General features: G+C 41.7%; 1 protein-coding gene across 1 annotated transcript in view; it reads left to right on the top strand.

Annotated features, from left to right (window-relative positions):
- The first annotated feature begins 1,128 nt into the window (after window positions 1-1,128).
- Window positions 1,129-21,630, top strand: part of CAPRIN1 (cell cycle associated protein 1) — a 37,692-nt gene continuing 17,190 nt past the window's right edge. Inside the window, exons 1-6 of the mRNA XM_055300843.1 lie at window positions 1,129-1,267; window positions 1,760-2,002; window positions 15,598-15,660; window positions 15,775-15,861; window positions 19,080-19,318; window positions 19,405-19,487. Coding sequence (XP_055156818.1) covers window positions 1,760-2,002; window positions 15,598-15,660; window positions 15,775-15,861; window positions 19,080-19,318; window positions 19,405-19,487 — 715 coding nt within the window. The 5' untranslated portion in view covers window positions 1,129-1,267. The remainder of the gene's footprint in view (window positions 1,268-1,759; window positions 2,003-15,597; window positions 15,661-15,774; window positions 15,862-19,079; window positions 19,319-19,404; window positions 19,488-21,630) is intronic.

The following is a 21,630-nucleotide window of genomic DNA, read 5'->3' as shown; positions in this document are numbered from 1 at the left end:
TTTCCACGCTTAAGATGAAATTCCGCGAAGATAGTTTCGTTTTGTTCACAATGCCTAGCACTAGAGAGCTCCCAACACGTATTCAGGTGCGCAAGAACACCTGGACGGGGGGGGGGGGGGGGGGGGGGGGGGGAGCCCAGGGTGCAGCGCCGGGGCCTCGGGGCTGCGGCTCCCAGGAGGCCCTGATTCCCCAGGGAACGCTGGGCTTCCGTGGAGCCCTCTTCAAAAACCCCTTTTCCGAGAATTTGAATTATGCGCTGGTCATTTACTGTTGTCAGACATTAGGTGGCTGAAGTTCCCCGTTGACTGGGGTCTTTAATCCATTTTCTTCCCCCGCTTCGCCCGTGTTGGGTTCACTGTCCACCCCCCGCCCCCGCTTCAACGACAGGACGGGTCGGTCTGTCTTACCCTCTTGGAGAAGGTTCTTTTTTTTTTTTTTTTTTTTTTTTGTATTCATGCAACGCTCTCTTTTTAAAGAGTATCAGGTAAATCCGAGACAAAAAAGAAAACAAGAGCCTAATTTGTTAATACCCGGGCTTGTCGGCTAAGGGTCGTCTTAAGGTACGGAGGGGATGGCTTTTAACCCGAGTCCGGAGCCGCGGGTTCCACGCAGGGCTCCTAGGTCACCTGCCGGGTGCATGTTTTGTGCGGAAAGCGGCGGAACCGTCTTTTTTTTATCGAGACACCTTCCGGGGTGCGCGCGTGTGCTGGCCGTGCACGCGGCAGGGCTCGTGCACCAGGCGCCGCGCGCACCCCTCGCCTGCAGGCACCTTTGCCCCCGCGCCCCCCCCCCCCCGCGGGCTCCGCACGGGGCAGGCGCCAGCTCCCGGCCAGCGGCTTGACACCTATTGTCCCCGCTGGGGTGCCCGGCGACCCCGCCTGAAGGACCCCAGCCGCGCCGCCCGCGAGGCGCCGCCCCGCAGCCCCCGCGGCCCCGCGCCCCGCGCCGAGCGGGCGCCCCCTCTCTGACCCCGCGGGCCGGCGGCGGGCGCGGGGGCGGCGGGACGAGGCCCGGGCCGCCCTTCCCCGCAGGCGTTCGCGCCGGGCAGCCCGAGCGGCGGCGAAGGCCCCCTCCGCCCCGGAGGGCCGGCCGCCCAAGTCCCGCCCGCTCGCGGCTCTCCGCCTCACTAGCGGCGGCGCTCGGCGCGGCGGGGACAGGGCGGAGCGGCCTGCGCCCACGGAGCGCACGACACTGCCCGGGACGCGCAGCCACCCCCGCCCCCTCGGCCGCCCCCTCGGGACCTCCCGCGGCCTCCGCGCGCGCACGGTGAGCGCCACCCGGACCGAGGCGCCGACGGGGAACACGGCCGCTGCCCCGAGCTGCCCCGAGCTGCCCCGAGTGCCCTTTCCCCGCCCCCCGCCGCGGGCCGTCACCAGCGCCCTTCTCCTCCCTCCTCCCTCCTCCCGCCCCCCTCGGCGGCGGGGACCGTTGCCCTGGCCGTTGGCGGCCGGCGCTGCCCGGCCCCGCCCCCGGCGCGAGCCTCGGTGCCCCGGGGCGGGTAGGCCGGCGGGGGGCGGGGGGCGGGGCCGGGCCGGGCCGGGCGCCCCGCTGGCGGGTCGCGCGCGCGCCCTCGGTGTCTTCCTGCCCGGGCGGCGCGCGCCGGCCCGTCCCCGCCCCCGCCCCGCCCCGCCCCGCCCGCTCGCGCAGCCTCCCGCCCGCTGCGCGTTTTGTCCCGCGTCTCGCCCCGTCCGCCGCCTGACTCGCCGCTCTCGTCCTTCCTCTCTCCCGCTTTTTCTCGTCTCCTCTCCCGGTCTGAAGATGCCGTCGGCCACCAGCCACAGCGGAAGCGGCAGCAAGTCGTCGGGCCCGCCGCCCCCGTCGGGTTCCTCCGGGAGCGAGGCGGCGGCGGCGGCGGCGGCGGCGGCGGGGGCGGCGGGGGCCGGGGCGGCTGCGCCCGCCTCCCAGCACCCCGCGACCGGCACCGGCGCTGTCCAGACCGAGGCCATGAAGCAGATCCTCGGGGTGATCGACAAGAAACTCCGGAACCTGGAGAAGAAAAAGGTGCCAGGAGCTGGCGGGGGCGGGGGGGCTGGATGCTCCGCGGCCCCGGCGCAGCCCCCGCACCCGCACCCGCACCGCACCGCACCCACGCCGCGCCCCGCCCCGCCCCGCCCGCGGGCTGCTGCGGGAGGTGCCTGTCACCTGGGCCGGCCGCTCGTCGTCGCCTCCGGCCTCGGGGCTGGGACGTGTGAGGCCGGGCGCGTCCTGCCGCCGGACCCGCGGTGATGCCGGCTCTCCGCCCCGAGGGCCCGCGGGGAGGGTGCGGGGGTGCGGGGAGGGGCCCGGGGCTGCCCCGGGCCTGCCGGCGGCCTGCCCCCCGGAGCCTCGCCGGGGACTGCTTCTGCACCAGGCCCGGCGTTGAGTGGGGCCTCGACGTGCCGCGCACCCCCGGCGCCCCCGTCCGACGCGCGCCCCCACGTTTCCTTCTTTGTTCCGATTGTCTAGGTGCCCCCCCCCCCCCCAGCCTCACGCTCAACTCCATCCCGAGATTCTCCGCAGCGGCTCCCTGCCCCTCCGGGACCGCACAGGGCGGGGGGAGGGGGGAGGGGGGCCGCCCGGAGGGGGGCCCGCCGGGGGGCGTGGGGCCGGCCGGGGCCGAGGGGGTGGCGGGGCCCGCGGGCACATGGAGAGCGCGTCTAACATGGCGGCGGCCGCGAGCGGAGGGAGCGCTGTGCAGGAGCTGCATTGTGAGCACAAAGCGAAAGCGGGGGGGAGGGCAGGCACCGGGCGGCCGCCCCGGCCGGCCCTCCGCGCCCCCCTCCGGGAAGCACGACAGCCACACCCACGAGCTTTTGGACCCAGTGGTTAGCCGTGCTAGGTCGCCCCGTGAGTTCATCTTCAAGCAGGCCTTTTGTTTCGCGCTCTCCGCGCAGGACAGTGCACCTACTGTTCAGAGGGACACGTGTGTGCGCGCGCGCGTGTGTGCGTGTGTGTGTGTGTGTGTGTGTGCGCGTGTGTGTGTGCGCGCGTGTGTGTGTGTGTGCGCGTGTGTGCGTGTGCGCGCGCGCACGTAGGGAGAGGGGCTCCGCGGAGTGAGTCAACCATTCGGCCTCCTGTAAGGCTGGAGGTGCAAAGGGAGAAGCAAATCGATTGCACAAAACACGGGGTGATTACGTCTGTAGCTACTATGCAAACTTTTTTGCCTTTTATCTTAGAAATTATAACTTTGCATGACTTGTGCTTGTCCTCTTCTAGTGAAACGAATTTATCATAACATCCTGAATTTTGACCAAGTACTTTAAAAACGTTTATTTAGCCATCCACCTAATCGTATTACTTCAGATGTTGAAGCTGGATGAAATTTGGGCCGCAGCAAAGAACTTGAAGAAAATGGTGTAGGCCTTAATTATCTTAGTGCTTGTCCAATGATTTTATGGTTTGGGGGGAGTTTTAAAACAAACATTTTTGGATTCGATGCGAATCGGCCTCATTTTCTCTATTTGGGAATTTTACTTGAATTTTTTAGGTTTTATTTGAAATCCAGACATGCACTACTTGTAGATGTCTACCTTTTGGTAATACTTTATTTTGATAAATAAGTGTGGTTTATTACAAATGACAAATACTAAATTTATCAGTGGCAACAAAAGTATTTTACTTGTAAAGTAGCTATATTTAAATATGGAACATGCATGTCCAAGGCCAGTATCTTCTGAGTCAGCCATGTAATTTAGTATTGCTACTCTGATTTTGAGACTTAGGTGTCTTTTTAAATCCTCTTACTACAATAAGCAATCCTGTCAAGGTGGTTGATGCCTGAGTAGTTTAATTTTCAGAATTCTTAGGAATGCGTGCCTTCTTTTAGGATAGGAATCAAAAGATAAATAGTAACGATGTAATATTGTAAGTAAAGACTTTTAAATGTAGATATTTATATTTTACCGACTGAAAAATAATTTTTCTGAGTCCTTAGTGTAAAGTCAGGCACTGATTAGCAGCCAGGTTAGTTACAAAGTGACCGAGTCTAGTGCTCCAAATGTGTATGAGAGTTTAGCTTATAAGGCCCTATGAGGACTTGACAGTGACAGGTCACTCATGTGTGTGGATTTATATATGTTGCCTAACACCAGCCCCTGTTTTAACCACCCCCCACCCCCCTTATAGAGAAGAAAGTAATGTAACTGTTACTACAGAGATTATAGACTAGGCTAGTAAGTACTAAAAAGTTCCCTTGTATTGGTGGAGAAAAAAAACTACACAAAGTAACAAAAGTACTTCATATCTTTTTCCCCCCCCCTATCTTCTCAGTGTTTTGGGTGCTAGTGGAAGGTCAAATTACAGTTAAGTGAGGTTTTTTGGTAACTCAAAGGATGAGCTACCTACTTGTTAAATAGCTAAGTTTACATTACTGATGTTGTGACTCAATTACTATTGAAATTGAATTTTAACTTTCTGAGAAACTTAAGGCATTTGGATTTTTCTCTAAGCATATCTGGTTTCTAGTTTAAATTGCATTTTTTCTCTATCTAGATGATTTACTGTGTGAAAGGTTTTAACTGTGATTTTGTAATAGCGTTTCTGATACACCTAAAATAGGATTTACTTTTTACAAATCAATTTTGAACCTTTGTAGAAATCTTTATGCAGTATAAAGTAAGGTGGTATTTTTAACTGGATATCTTTTTATTTCAGTCCACGTAGCAACTTCTATTTGAGCTGTATTTCAGGCTTGCCCTATTCATGAGCCTACTGGACAAAATCTCTTTTTTAATGGATTCTAAAATCAAGTATCCTGACCAGAATTACTTCTAGATATGTAGTGTTACTTTAAGACTTGGAGAATTGCAATAATTTTGTTGCATTGCATTTAAAACACAAAGTTATTTGTTAATTTTCTAATAAGTTGAGCCCTGAGGGGAAAGCTAAGCATCTGTTCAGTGAGAATGCATGCTTAACATTAATGAAATATGATCCTATTATGTAATGCAACTAAATGGTCTGGTAGTTTTTGAAATTTGGGCTTATGAAGACTTGGTGTGTGTTTAGCAAAGAGGAGAAATGAAGCTATAATCAAAAGAATGAAGTGCAAAACTCCATTTCCAGATCTTTTAACTTTTATAAGTAATAATTATTTGAGTGATTGCCTAGTTTTCTTCATCAGTTTGTTGGTATAGAACTAGGCTCTAGGCTATACAAGACAGGATTTTGAAACCAAGCCTTCATTTTAACTGAAGAGGGAGCTCATTTATATGGTAAGATGTAATCAGTTTTGATGTAGAATAAAGACACTAGTTATTTTGGTAGGTGAAAGATTAACCAGTGTTCTCTTGCAAAACAGCCTGAGAGCTTTGTAACCAATATGTGACCAGAAGTGATAGCCAAAATGTCCTGTTTTTCATACTGTTCCCTAGAGTCTATTTGCTCTTTGTATCTTTTCAGTTAATATACTGAAAAAAGGATGCTGTCATTGTTAGAGAAGATAACATTTCCTTTCAGAGCACTGCAGTGTGCCTCTACTTAGAATTCTCAATGCAGCTGTTCTATAGAATTTCTTTGTTAATAAGTATGTTGAAATAAAAATATTCTTAACTATTTTGTAAATAAAATCTTTTCTTGGGGCTAACATTCGAAGTTCTTGACAGTTAAAAATCTCTGATGTATTCGCTTCTCCCATTGGTTGCATGAACTATTTCTCTGCAATGCAGAGGGCAAGATTACTTTGTTTTGCATTCACCTTGTCACAGGAAAAAAAAAAAGAATTTATAATGCTTCATTTGTTTCTCTCTGCCTGCCTGGGTGTGTTGTGTGTTTGTGTGTGTGTGTGTGTGTGTGTGTGTGTGTGTGAGAGAGAGAGAGAGAAGTATTTAAAATTTGAATTTAAGAAGGAAAAGATAAGAATTTCCTCGTGTGCTAACATGGGTATCTTTTTGGCATGAGAGTAGAATTCCGAGTATTGTAATGAGGATGAATTGGTTTAATCTGACCACTGTTATTTTACTGTAGATAATTCCCACGTGGCAAATGCTTCTCTCCGAATACATTTTGTGTGACTTAGAGGTTAAACATACAGTTTGTCAGAGTTTTATGTAATTAATGTCACAGTTTATATTTAGAACTAGAGGAAGATTAGTACTGTTTAAAAAAAATTAAATACTTTCATATGTTAAAATTACAACAACAGGGTGTTAATTTTGTTACTATATTGTTAGTAGAATCTAAGATATTTTAAGATCTTACAGTCCTCTTAGCATTTGGTCAAATTCATTTTACAGAAGAGTAAATTGAGATGCTCAGGTAAAAATGACCCAATTTGGGTCAGTGAGTGAATTCCAAGATCTCTTATATTATGGGGGTAATTAGAATTTTAATGCTCTGCAACATATAAGTGATTTTTCATGTTTAAGCTGATACAAAACCAAGTGAGGCCTTTTACTTTAAGTCTTTTAATTGGAGTTCCTCTGTTTTAAAACACTGAAAGCAAAAAGAAAAAGCTTTTTATTTCTTCATTGTTAGACTCTTACTAGTATCTTGTTAAATTTGTGTTTGTAGGCTGTTCAGGTAGTGAGATCCTGAGAATAACAGTGTAGGTAAAGTCCCATAGTATCGTTGGGACATCTGTATTGTAATAAAATGAACTTTTAAAGTTAAATTCTGAAGTGTCTATGCATAGGTAAGTCCGAAACCCACATTTACTCTTCTTGACTCAGTCTTGGTATGTTGTAGACCAGGTAATTTGGGAAAAGCATTACCAGTGGGAGGAAGTAGAGGAGGTGTGTCAACCGTTCCATCTTAATTCTTGTATTCCAAACTTCTGGGTATTTTTTAGTAATTGGTCCCTTTTTGGGGGGGCAACGAATTGTATGTAAGCAATAGAGAAGAATGAGAGAGTAGCAGGAGAGACATTCAGCCAAAGTTGGAATTGTAAATTGCTCTGCTTCTGCTCATTTCTTTATCTCTCCCACTAGTTACTCCGGTGCTTTTGTTGGAGTATGAGCGCAAAAACATACATGAAAGACTATTGGGCAGAGTTCAGAATTCATATTTCCTGAGGAAAAGGGAAGGTGTGCTTCTTGGCCATGCTCAGCGAAAGTAGCCTGTTTCCTTTAACGTTCTGTACTATCTATTGTCTCTATACTTGCTTTACATTTTTATATTCTTTTATGTTCTTTCTTACCTTATGTGTTTTTCTAAATAGGTAGAAATCTCTGGGGCAGAGATTATGAATGATATCACATTGTGCCTTACACATCGTAGATTCTAAATAAATACTTGTTAGTTTGACTAAATCATTATATAGAAGTATTTGTAGCTTCATCAGGAAAAACCCTGTTAAGGTGGATTAATCCATGAGGGAGAAAATGATTTTTGTACAGAGCTATTTACTGCAGTGTTTTTACTGATAGAATTTTTCCTGAAGAATTTTCTTTTCTTTTGATCTTTTCAGTGAGTAACGTTGTTGAGTAGGCAACTAGAGCACACTTTAAAATCTAGGTACTATAAGCATGATTTGTAAGTAGGCTTAGGAAGGAGGGACATAGGTGATTCTTGGTATTTGAATCATTGTAAATTATTAGAAATTTCATTGTGTTCCCCATAATGTTGTTATCCAAACATAGAAGTAAATGAAATCTACTTCAATCATTGGGGGGGGGGGGGGCGGGAACCTTTGGTCTCCATTTTAAATGAATTACAATTCCCAATTTTTTATGTTGAACTCTCAACAGAGTTCAAAAAATTCAGTGGTATTGACTCATCCTAAAGGGTAGTTTGGTTTAAGCAACTGATCATTCAAAAGATACTCCTTAAGATTATCAACAATCATTTGTTTTCTAAATGGACAAGCTTTAGACTTTTTATGAATAGAATTCAAAGTAAGTGATACTGGAGCTCTTTAACATTATACTTTTTTGTTTTCCTATTAGGGTCAGCTGCTTCCATTCATTCAGATTTAACTACACAATTACAGCCATGGTCGAGGAATAAAGATTTTTACAGGCTTCACCTTCTACCTTTTTTTTTTTCCTCGTCAGTGGGACAAAATCTTATCAAATTAAACTCCTGGTTACTTAACTTGCTTGGAAAAACATTCTCTTACTGTTTAAGAAATCCTGCATTCTTGACAAGTATTCACTTAGTTTCTGCATTGAGTTGGTCTTAGAGGGCCTGGTTCTCTCTTTCAGTTTTGGGCAACTCTTTTTTTTTTTTTTTCTTAAAGATTTTATTTATTAATGATAGCCCCCCCCCCCCCCACACACACACACAGGCAGAGGGAGAAGCAGGCTCCATTGCAGGGAGCCCGATGCGGGATTCGATCCCCAGTCTCCAGGATCGCGCCCTGGGCCAAAGGCAGGCGCTAAACCGCTGCGCCACCCAGGGATCCCTGGGCAACTCTTTAAGATCTTTTTGTTAGAAGTCACCTCTCAACCCACCCTTCCCCCTGCCCCCCACAGTATTTAATACTTTGTTTTCTGGAACAGAGCAGGCTTCTGCTACATGAGAAGGCTTCCAGCATTTGAAGAGAGCTGTTCTGGATCATCTATAGATTGTTGTACTATATATATATTTCTCTCTACCTTCCTTTTTACAATTGAGGAACTTATTCTTTCCTGTCTCCTATGAATTTTACTAGGAACTGTCAATTGGTGGAGGGTGAACAGGAGGCAGTCAGCTGCCTATCATTATGTGCCATTATGTGGGCACAGTGAGTACTGATATTTCTAGGTGAAGAACAGGGAATGTAGGGATTGGGGACTTGAAATAGTATCTGGAAAGGCCACTGAATATTATGGGAAGTTGAGAAGAAAAGAAATCCTGATCTTTTGTTTTTGCATTTGTCTTTCTATAGATTTTCAGTACTATAGAAGTAACTTTAGCTTGGAGGGACACAAAATAACTTAGAGATAGGTGCTCTCGTTACTTTTGTTATTTTAGGCTTCGTTTTTAACTTTTTTTTGGTCTCAGTTTGGAGATCTCTTTAATTGAGAACAGAAGTTACATAGTTTCCTGGATAGCCAAACTAGTTTTTTCAGATGTTGTCCCCTCCTAATCTTTCTTGTTGTAACTATTTATAATTGTCTAGTTAGAGACTTTTGTTTTTTTAGAGTCTCTCTTTTGCTATTTCTTTTTAATTGTGTAATTTAAAAAATGTTTTCTTTATTCATTTATGGAATTTTTGGGTTTAGCAGGAAGGAAAGAAAGCTCAGGAGGGTAGCTATTTTGGATATTCATTTTCTGGCACCCTCATAGCACTGTACCAAATTTTTAAAAAACGATTTCAGTAAACCAACTTTTGTGGTGATGAAATCTTTGGGCGTCCATCTCCATCTCCACTAGAACGGAAGATCTAGTTGTACCACAATTTAGTAACATAATAATACTCTGGAGAAAAAAGGAAAACAGCAGCAGGGCAAAAATGAAATGTAACAAGGGCTAGAATCCAGAATGACATAAAGGAAGAACATACTGAGGCACAGATGATTTTTCTGGAATTGATGACCTCAGGCGAGTTATTAACTGCCTTGTCTTTCAGTTTTTAGGTGAAATCTGATTGATAGTAGCCCTTGCTGATTGGGTTAGTTACTTGATATTTTAAATTTGAATGCCACATAGTGAATACTGTCAACTATTAAAAGCAACAAAGAGGAGCTAGGGTGGGACTGGGCAGCACTTGTTGGGGTAATTGTTTCTTAGGGCCACATACTGTCTTTTGACATTTACTGGGTATAGTCACATCTCTATCCTGTGGTTCCCTTTTAGAGACTGGATAATCTGGGAAATGGGGGTGATTTTTATCTTGCTCATATGGGGGTGCTGCAGATGAATATTTAATACTCTCAGGATGCTCAGTAGTTTGAAAGGAACCCTAAATTGAATTTCAAGATAGGTGTTTCAAGGTAGAAAGAATCTCAGAGGACAGGTTTTTGTTATCAGTATTGTTGATGGGCTTTTTAATGAAGATACCTATTTATGCTAGGAAAACAGCTCCATTTTCCAGAAAAAAATACTTAATATGCATTTTATGTGGATGCTATGAGTAATTGACCAATTTGTTAATAGTAGGTGTTAGTTAGGTAGTCATGGTCTAGCTTAGGGAAGAAAAAAGCTGTGTTTGTTCAGAGCTCTTTTACTCCTGTCCTTGCCCCCTTGTGTTCGTTGGAGTTCATGTTGGATCAGTCATTGTGAAAAGCAAGTTCTTGTTTACATAATTGTTTAGTTCATACTACTATTTTAACCTCAAATGAACACTTTTTCTACTTGGACTTAATTTAAGCCATTTGAATGGGATGTGACAGTAGGAATGAAGCCAGTCAAGATAGTGTCATTTGTCTTTGAGACTCTTGGGACTCCTGCAGATACCACATCCTTTTTTGTTGTTGTTGTTTTAAATCTCTGAAAGCTACTTAGGAATAAGCTGGGACTGCAAGCCACTCTCATTTTGAAAGGCAAAAAATTGGACCAGTTGATTGTCCTAAGAGGCTTTCTGTTGCTCGTGCAAAATTTGGCACTCACCAGTACAGTTTAATTATAAAGTGCTCTACACTTCTGGACAGTGCGTAATTTAATGAAAGTACTACTGTGAATGGGAGATAGTAACCCCTCAGTGTTCAGATCATAAATGGATCTTTTCTTATGTAAATAACTAGGTTTATTTAGGAAACCACCACTCAACAAGGTTTTTGAGTTTGTTTAAAGCTAAACTTGAACCAGATTGAGGCTGCCATGTAATTTTTATGGTCACAGTTTGTTTCAGATGTTTGATTCAGAATAATTTATTTCTGTAATATAATATTACAAGGGAATTACAATGTATTTGATCTAGGTGAGTGTTTCCTCAAACTTAAGCACACAATTAGAATTACCCAGAGGGCTTGATAAAACACAGAGGCACCTGGGATGGTGCTGGAGACCTCACCTTCCTTCCTTCCTTTCTTTCTTTCTTCTTTCTTTCTTTCCTTCCTTCCTTCCTTCCTTCCTTCCTTCCTTCCTTCCTTCCTTCCTTCCTTCCTTCCTTCCTTCCTTTCTTCTTTTCTTTCTTTCTTCTCATTTGTTTTTTTTTTTTAAGTGACCTATATACCACCATGAGCTCAAACTCACAACCTCAAGATCAAGAGTTGCATGCTCCATGGACTGAGCCAGCCAGGCACCATGAGAATTTACATTTCTAACAGGTTCCTAGTGGATGCTGATAGGTTGCTGGTTTGGGGATCGCACTTTAAAAATGACTGATTTATAGATCAACACAAGGTCCCTACAATGTAGAGAGGTCATCGTATGTAATAGTGAACAGAGGTTCTCTTAGTTCAAATTCTGTGGTGATAAGTCCCTATAAACCTAAGCAGCCAGGAGATCCTGTATTATACTGATAAAACAAACAAACCAAAACTAGCCTTTTAATGTAGAACAGTTTTTTAATTGTCACTGCAATCTTATTAGTAAGTTTGAGTTTCCTTAAATGAGGGCTGTTTATTAGGAACTTTGACCAGACTTAGCATCCTGCTTTTTTGAAGATTAGGCCAGAACAAGGGGATAGGATATTTTTAACAGAATAGCAAACACTAATGGCTATCGAGGAAGAAATGTAAGACTGTAATGAGACTTTTGTTTTACTATGGTTAGAAAAATGTTTTACAAAAGAGCTGTAGTTCCCATCATGGAATTAATGACATTTTTTGATTGCATCACTACAGCTGCATTAATTCAACTCACCAGGTATAAGGAAGTGTGGGTCAGCTTTTGAAAATCCCCTTCTAAAGGTCTTTGAGATTTTTCAGTTATCATGACTTTTTAAACATGTTTCTTCTGTCAAAGTAAATTCATTTCTTATGGTGTCAGTGTCAGTCCTCCCTTTAAAAATTATGGCTCTTAAATCATGGATTGAAAAATTTGGAACCCCTTCTAGCAACATAAAAGTCAAATTAGATATATGAGTTTTAATGAAATAGATCTTTGTTTTGGCTGCAAAGTTTCTACATAGTTTTGGTGACTGTTCAGTGAAGATCTGTACTGTGAAACTCAGTTGCACATAGCAGCTGCTTTCCCTGTCTTTTGATTTCCCTTTTAACCTTGTTCCAGTTGCTCCTGTGTAATAGGTTACTCCAAAACTTACTCCATTTTCTTATGCACACAGATTATGCCTGTTGGGGATTCAGACGGTGCACACGGTGGCATTCGTGTCTTTGCTCTGATTCCTGGCGCCTCAGCTGGGGAGACTAAGGCTTGTTCACCCTCATGTCTGTTGCCTGGGTTAGCATGACTCTAGCACTAGGATTGCTGATCAGAGTTCTTGCGTAAGGCCTCTTCGGGGCTTGGCTGCCTCATGGCATGGCCACTTCAGGGTTATTGGACTCTTTACGGGATGGCTTGGGGCTCCAAACATGAGTGTTTTAGTGACCAGCAACAGGACAGAGAAACACTGCTTGTATGACACAGCCTTGGAAGTCACACAGGATCACTTCTGCTGTACTCTGGTGGTTGAAGCCCACTTAATATAGTGGCTGAGGAATTGGACTAATTCTAAGTGGGGGCAATGCCAAGGTCACATGGTAGAAGAGTATGTGGAACTGCAGATGTACCCATCTTCGGAAGATGTCATCTGCCTTAGAGTTTTGGGTTGGATAAATACTAAATTTGTTGTTTTTTTTTTTTAAGATTTTTTAAAAAAATTATTTATTAGAGACAGAGAAAGAGAAAGAGATACAGTCAGAGGGAGAAGCATGCTCCATGCAGGGAGCCCGACGTGGGATTCGATCCCTGGATCCCAGGATCACGCCCTGGGCTGAAGGCAGGCGCTAAACCACCGAGCCACCCGGGCTGCCCTAAATTTGTTATTTTGTAGAAAATTGGAGCTTTTCTGCTTGAGGATAGCTTGTTGTGATATGAGATAGTATAGATTCATATTCAAGGATTATTGCATGTTAACATCTTGGCAGAATCTTAAAATCTGTCATTCTTAATATCTTTTTTATGGCATGAAGTTTTAGTCTTTTATACAAACGGTGTGTGTTCACTGCAGAGTATCTAAGTGTATAAAACAAAGCGAAAGGAAAAAAGTTCCACCTATAGTTCTGCCACTCAGGTACCATCCTTGACATTAAAAAAAAAACAACGCTTTTATATATATATTTATATATATACATTTTTTAGGAATTTGATTTGACATTCATTTTGATTGGCATGTATGTTTTAAGTTCTTAAGTCGTTAAATGATAAAGCTAAGCTAGATAAATAAAACTCTATCCTAGGAGGGATACATAGTGTGCTCAACTCTATTACTTTAGATTTAGCAACAGCTTCTTTGAAAAATGTATAAAAAGGGAAGATAATAAATGCTAGCTATAAGCTAATAGCTGTTTTTCTTTTGCCTGGTAGTGAATTCAGAATTTTTGCTGTACTAGCACTACATTTCAGGCCCTCTTTCCAATCTCCTCTTTTCTTTCTTTTTTTTTTTTTAATCTCCTCTTTTCTATTAGCTCTATATTTCTAAATAGAGGAATCCTGACTATAATTAGGTATTATTTTCCCCTAAGTTGTCATCATTAAAAGCAAATCTTGTTTGGTTTTTTATTTCTTTTTTTTTTTTTTTTTTTTTGGTTTTTTATTTCTTAAAAGAAAAGTAGCCTACCCTTTTAAAAAAGAATGAACTGTCTTTATTCATCCTCTAAAGAGTGTTCAAAGGCAGTTGATCATATCTTTTTTTACCTGGAATTAGGCCTGCCTTCATTTTTCAACTGGTAAACCTAAATTTTATACTTTCAGCTGGAGGTTATCTTGTGAAATAATCCACCTAATAATACAATTGGATACTTTCATCAGCCTTTAATTATTTTTTTAAGATTTATTTATTTGGCAGCGCACGCATGCAGGCAACAACCGGGGGAGCAGGAGAGGGAGAAGCAGGCTTCCTAGCAAGCAGGAAACCTGATGTGGGGCTCCATCCCAGGACCCTGGGATCATGACCTGAGCTAAAGGCGGGCCCTTAACCCACTGAGCCGCCCAGCCTTTAACGTTTTTTTAATGTTTATCTTGGTTTTATTTACCTCCAAGATAACTAGGAATTGTTAGGCTTTTTTTTTTTTTTAAGATTATTTATTTGAGAGAGAGAGAGAGAATGAGCTGAGGGGGAGGACGAGAAGCAGACTTCCCCACTGAGTGGGGTGCCCAACATGGGGTGCAATCCCAGGACCCTGGGATCATGACCTGAGCCAATGGCAGATGCTTAACCCACGGAACCACCCAGGTATCCCGTTAGGCTTTTTAATTTAGGGTGGAATGGTTATGTAAGTTGACTATTTCTAGTACAAAGGAAATGGAACATTTGACCTAAAATGAATTAGTATTATTTTTAAACTTATTTTGACCCTGAATGCATTTTATCAGAATTATTTTATTTCTTTTTAGATTTATTTATTCATAGAGACACACACACACAGAGAGAGGCAGAGACAACAGGCAGAGGGAGAAGCGGGCCCCATGCAGGGAGCCGGATGTGGGATTCGATCCTGGGTCTCCAGGATCACACCCTGGGTGGCAGGCGGTGCTAAACTGCTGTGCCACCAGGGCTGCTCTCAGAATTATTTTATATTTTGTTTCATGTTAATTTTATTTTTGCGATGGGTAAGGAACAAGTGTATGTTCATAATTTATTGTGATTATATTAATTAAATTTTTCCCCCTTGGGGGTGCCTGGGTGACTCAGTTGGTTAAGCTTTCAACTCTTGATTTCAGCTCAAGTGATGAACTCAGTGTTGAGCCCCATGTCAGGCTCCACATTGGGCATGGAGTCTACTTAGATTCTCTTTCTCTCTCCTTCTGCCCCTCCCTCTGTCCCCACTGTTAAAATAAATTTTCTCCCCCTTAATTTAGGTTTCTATTTACTCCCTTTCTTTTGACCTTTTAAACAATAACTCAATTCTTGACTATTGCATTACTTGGGTATCTTTTCTTTGGGGTCTTATCGAATAGTAGTAGCCTGGGAAACTGTCAAAGTTTTCATTTTAGTGAAAATAATGATGACTTAAACCAGAGGTGAGTTTTCTGTTCCCACTGTCACACATTTAATTCCATGGGTGAGAAAATAAAACAAAGCTGTTGACTAGCACACTGTCCATAGGTGAAGTGATAACTCGAAGTATCATGTTATTTAAAAGCATGATGGATGAAGCACATCAAAGATAATATGCACTTGGGTTTTATTCGGGCGAAATACACTTTTTATATCAGTCTCATGAATTCTTTGGCAAGGGGCAGGAGAGGGACAAGAGAATTCAGCACTATAAAATGTCTGATATGCTCCTGTATCAGGATTGTAACCAAATTGTGGCCCTCATTTGTGTGGGTAGGAATCATTTGTGCAGGCCATCTGATGCATATCTTTTTTGAAAAACCTAAAGAATAAGCAATGTTATGTCATGTCATTGGCTTGTACAAAATTTGGTGTCATTATACAGGGGCTAGAATACCTACATTCATTTTTTTAGCTCACTATTAAGCTAACTTATTTTATGCATTAACTTAAATTGAAGTTAACTAAAAAGTATCTTTATGTCAAGATTTGAGATGAACTTTAGAGGATTTTATAGGTTTGTTATTTCAGCATGGTTAGGCTGGCATATACTTTAATGTGGGGCATAATTATTATTTTTTTTCTCTTAATATAGGGCAAGCTTGATGATTACCAGGAACGAATGAACAAAGGGGAAAGGCTTAATCAAGATCAGCTGGTAAAGATGCTATATTTTATTAAAGACTATATATGCTCACTGTTTTTAATAAGAAAATTAATTTGTAGTTCTTTGTGTTTTTAGTAAAGTTGGGTTTTGTCTCTGCTATTTTAGGATGCCGTATCTAAGTACCAGGAAGTCACAAATAACTTGGAGTTTGCAAAAGAATTACAGAGGAGTTTCATGGCATTAAGTCAAGATGTAAGTAAAAGACCATAAATATGTTTATGAAATATTAAAAATAAGGAAAGCAGAAATTTTGTTGCTTTGGGGTTTTGTCCTTGCATTACTATTGATAAGTTCTCTGCAAGTGGAGAGAATTGGATCCAGGTATACCTAAGATGCTTTCCAATTCTGTAAAGTTTAATGTAACACCTGATAGATGCCTGAGGACTGAGGTTTCAGATATGACAAACATATGTAGTAGTTACCCTAAATATCTCATTGTTAAAAAAAAAATTAGCTTTTAAGTATATACATACGCAGACACATAAACTTATTTTCCATATATTCCTTGTATGTAAACATTTATTTTCCACATATTCCTTTATGCCTAGTGACCATCCTACCAAAGTTTCTATATGAACTTTCAGAAAATAGAGTTTTGTTTTTATAATTGGTAATTACAGCTTCCATTAGGGATCTTAAGTTATGTGGAGACTGGGATACATTGCTCCTTTTTTTTTTTTTTTTTTAAGATTTTATTTATTCATGATAGTCACAGAGAGAGAGAGAGAGAGGCAGAGACACAACACAGGCAGAGGGAGAAGCAGGCTCCATGCAGGGAGCCCGACGTGGGATTCGATCCCGGGTCTCCAGGATTGTGCCCTGGGCCAAAGGCGGGCGCCAAACTGCTGCGCCACCCAGGGATCCCTGCATTGCTCTTGTAGCAACTTGTGATCTGACAAAGTGGTGTGTTTTCCTATGTATATATATATATATATATTTTTTTTTTAAGATTTATTTATTTATTTATGGTAGACAGAGAGAGAGAGAGAGGCAGAGACACAGGAGGAGGGAGAAGCAGGCTCCATGCCGGGAGACTGACGCGGGACTCGATCCTGGGACTCCAGGATCACACCCTGGGCCAAAGGCAGGCGCTAAACCGCTGAGCCACCCAGGGATCCCCCCTATACATGTTTTGATGTGATAGAAGTCTTTGGGAACAGGATGGAAATTAAATACAAGCAAAATCAAATGATTTGTTGAAAGTTGAGACCAGAAAATTCATATCCTTCTAATTAGCTTATTTGGAGAAAGATTAATAGCATTGCAATACAAGGTTGCTCTGATTTGGTAAAATGAATCAACAAAACAAAATTTATTATGTGATGAGAGACATTGCAGTACAGAGATATAAAGTTCTGATTCTGGAACCACACTGTTGAATCCTGATTCTGCCACTTTTACTTAATAATTGTAGGACTTTGAGTTATTGAACTTGTCTATCCCTAGATCATTCAGGATTTTCCAGAGAAACAGAATTAGTAGTATAGGAAGAGAAGTGGGGAGAGGGGCTGTGTCACACTGCCTCAGTTTTCTAATCTGTTAAATGGTAATAATGGTCCCTACCTCATTATACGGTCATGCTTGGAATAGTATTTGGTACATGGCTAATATATATTATGCACTTAATACTGTTACTTATTAAATTTGATTAAAGGTGGAAAGAAAGTCTTGGTAATATCCCTCAAAATGGAATAAAGGAAACTTAATTTACATCCAAGTAAGGAATTGTTCTTCACCTAGGTCAGAACCTCAGGCTTGATGAATCCTGACCAATTTCTTTTTATGATTTAAAAAAAAAATGGATCATAGAAGTAGGATTGCTGTACAGTTTAATAATAGAATCAGTCTATTCCTCAAGCTGCTAACACTGCATAAGTGAAAATACTTGTATTCTCCTTTGCTTCGGTTTTAACGCTGGTATTTTCAGGAGCTTTTCACTGATTGTTTAACTTCATTGGCAGTCTTTTTTATTGAACTCTGATCCTTTATTGCACTTTCCTACAATTGTTAAACACCTTTTTTGTTTTAATTCAAGAGTTCTTTAACCTAGCTCCAGCCTACCTTTTTGAGTTTCCATTTTCTTTCTTAAGCTGCTCATTTTATCCAAAGTGGCATTCTTTATCTTATTTCTTTTGCTTTCTTGACTTATTTCACATTTCCTGTCTCTCTTCCTGTATTTCCTGCCTCTGGCTACTGGCTGCCTCTCTACCATAAAATTGCACAGCCCTGACAGGCCCTGTTCCGCAATAAGATTGAAAGCTCGTCTATCTTAGGGGTAGATGTCATGTTCTCCTTGAAAGCTTTCTGTACTGCCCTAGCTTAGATTTCGTCTCTCTTCATATGTGGTATTCACTTGCCACTTACTGCTAAATATCATTTAATCTGCTACCCTCTTTGCTGCCATCACAGCAGACTTACTCTTCTTTCTTATTGCAGACTTCATTGTTCTCCTAGGTTTCTTCCCCATTTCTGCCTTTATTGTACATTTCATATGTCTTTATTTGGTTTTCTCGTCCTAGTGAGGCTTGAAAAAGGGGAGAAGGTCTGAGGGAAAACACTTTCATGGCTCTTGAAAAGTCTGACTTTTCTTTGACCCCAAGCTGAGCTACATGAGAAAAGAGAGACATACTTGGGTTTGGTTGATGCTCTCCCTTTACCTTCCCAGGAAAGCAAAAGACTACTAGTAGGAAGAGAATGGTGGGGAAAAAAATGTGTGTGTACTTAGTGGGGAAAAATATATGTGTATTTAACCTATATCTATCTTTTACTACAAGTCCATTTCTATTTTTTTAAATTTATTGTTAATATTTTTTAAAGATTTTATTTATTCATGAGAGAGACACACAGAGAGAGGCAGAGACATTGGAAGAAAGAGAAGCAGGTTCCATGCAGGGAGCTTGATGTGGGGCTCGATCCCGGGACTCCAGGATCACACCCTGGGCTGAAGGCAGGCGCTCAACTGCTGAGCCACACAGGCGTCCCAATTAATTATTGTTTTTAAGTACGTTCCACATTCAACATGGGGCTTGAACTCATGACACTGATGTCAAGAGTTGCGTGCTCTACTAATTGAGCCAGCCATGCATTCCCTAGTCGCTGTTTTCAAAGTTGGGATGATAGAGTACTAGCAGCAGATTGTTGGGGGCGAGGAAGGCAGTGATGGGTTTTAGCGTCTCTTTGTGAGTCGAAGTCGGTTATTTAAAATGAAAAATTGGTACCATTTTTTTTTTCCATAGGAAAAAAACAGATGATGTATTAAACTCTTATTTGTAAGTTGGGAATCATCATTCTGTATATCAGCATCACAGAACTCTGAGTGAAATATGTTGTATATACGTTGGATATAAAGTTGGTTGAACTAAATTAGGAGTTTTGTGAAATTCATTTCAGTGTCTTTTGTTTTTATGCAGATTCAGAAAACAATAAAGAAGACTGCACGTCGGGAGCAGCTTATGAGAGAGGAAGCGGAACAAAAACGTTTAAAAACTGTACTTGAGCTCCAGTATGTTTTGGACAAATTGGGAGATGATGAGGTGAGAACTGACCTGAAGCAAGGTTTGAATGGAGTGCCAATATTGTCTGAAGAAGAATTGTCGTTGTTGGATGAATTCTACAAATTAGCAGACCCTGAACGGGACATGAGCTTGAGGTATAGTGGTATTTGATAGTAGAAACTTCTAAATGTTGATTTGACAACTAAAAGGTAACTAATTAGCTTTTCATTATTATTACAAGGTTGAATGAGCAGTATGAACATGCTTCCATTCACCTGTGGGACTTGCTGGAAGGAAAGGAAAAGTCTGTATGTGGAACAACCTGTGAGTATTAACAGAAATTTTTGTTTTGTAACTAAGAATCTTTAAAAGATTGGTTTTTAAATAAAAAGCAGTATAATTTGAGAAATTTCCCAACTGTGTAAACATTTACCTACTGTTTACTTTTTTGGCTTATTCCCTTTTTTTTTCTTGTTGTGTGTGTGTGTGTGTGTGTGTGTACATCAAAAACACCAATTGTATATATGTAGAGATGGGAATCCTAACTTAACATGGCTTTGTTTATAACTCTGCTTGGAGTGGACAGATTAACACCAAATAGACTTTTCAGAGATGTTGGCATTAGATAGGGACTGTTTTTCCCTTATGGCTGAAATTTTGTGAAAAATACTTCCTGTACTTCATACATTCATGGTCATTGCCTATGTCTTTTAGTTTTTATTTTTTTTTAAAAATTAGACATTTGCTAATTTGAGAGCGAAGTTTTTTTTTGTATTTTTTTTTAAAACCGTAATCTCAGATGTGCAATGTGTATTTTAAAGAAAATAAAGGGACATTTAAGCTTCACTGCCTCAGTAAATTAGGAACTTCAGGTTTATTCTGTTAGTAAGTAAGAGAATAAGTTCTAATCTTCACTATTTATAAAGTTGATTTAGGGAAATAGATTTTGAACATATTAAGGTGAAAATATCTGTGTTTATACCTTATTTTTAGCTCTTTGAAAAATTGGATTAAAAGCTTTAATTGGAAAAACTGTATGACGCAATTTGGAGTGTATTTGCTTTAAGGAAATGGGTAAATCAAATATGAGGAACCAACCTTTTTGTATCTTTTCATGTAAGAAATAATTTTTTTGGTTTGTTAACTTATTTACTGTATTTCTTTGTAAAAAAAAAATCATTTGGGCTTCTTGATTTTAGTTCTGCCCCATAAATGTACTGAATTCATGAGAGAGAGAAAGAAATTTACATATGCGTATAAACTTATTAGCTTGAAAAAGTAGTTTTAGGTTAAGCCTGATAGATTTTCATGATCATTATTGAGGAGTAACAAGGGTTAAATATCTAAGCTTGTAGCTTGTTTTGGTGTTTCTACCTAGTCTTGTTCTTTCATCTTAGGAACGTAACATCTTTGTTGCTAATGAAAAGGTACTAATGAACTCAAATTGGTGTTTTTATGTGCATTCAGTTTTCATCCATCGGTTTTTTTTTTTAAAACTGATTGTTCTGAGAGTCACGAGCCTCTGATGGAGGGGTAGGGAAACATGAAATGTTCATTCAAAAAGTTGTTTTATTGTTAACAGGATTAACTTTATATTTTAATACTGTCTTTGAAGTTTTTTCTGTAAAGTGACCTATTAGGAAATTAAATACATTCTACATACATAGGTACATTCTACGTGTACTATATAAGGCCAGGAAATTAAAATTAGTTCTTGACACATACTGCCCCTGCCACCCTGCCCACTTAATATCCAAGTGTGCCAAATTCTGAGTTTTGACTTTCAAATATCTTTTGAATGTATCTACTTCTTTTTGTCTGCCACTTATCTTCCTGTCTTTGCTAATGCAGTTTAACTGAATCCACCCTCTCCAGCTCTTTAAATTCTTTTAATGGCTTTCTTTTACTTATATTTTATGTATAGTTGTCTTCAACTTAAGGACCTTGCATGTTCTGGCCCTTCTCAGACTTGTCTTTCTTTATGCTTTTTCTTCCTATGCCTCAGCCATAGCACATGCTTTCATTTTCTTGTATTTGGCACCTTTTCCCTTTATATAGGGCTTTGTAAATGCTGTTGTCTCTGCCTTGGGGCAGCCCGGGTGGCTCAGCGGTTTAGCGCTGCCTTCAGCCCAGGGTGTGGTCCTGGAGACCCAGGATCGAGTACCACATTGGGCTCCCTGCATGGAGCCTGCTTCTCCCTTGCCTGTGTCTGCCCCTCTCTCTCTCTCTCTCTCTCTCTCTCTCTCTCTTTCTCTCTCTCTCATGAATAAATAAATAAAATCTTAAACAAAAAACAAAACACTTCTTTCTACTACTCATCTTCCAGATCTGTGCTCTTGCAACACTTACACACCAGGAAGCCTTTGGTGTTTCTTCCTGCCGAGGTCCAGTCCCTTGTAGCTCTGTGTAGTACTTTTCACAGATGTGATTTTACTGTATTTGATTTGTATAATTCTTTGTTGGATAT

This window comes from Nyctereutes procyonoides, unplaced genomic scaffold (assembly GCF_905146905.1).
Source record: "Nyctereutes procyonoides isolate TBG_1078 unplaced genomic scaffold, NYPRO_anot_genome, whole genome shotgun sequence".
NCBI classification, from domain to species: Eukaryota; Metazoa; Chordata; class Mammalia; order Carnivora; family Canidae; genus Nyctereutes; species Nyctereutes procyonoides.
This window is presented reverse-complemented; position numbering and strand designations above follow the sequence as displayed.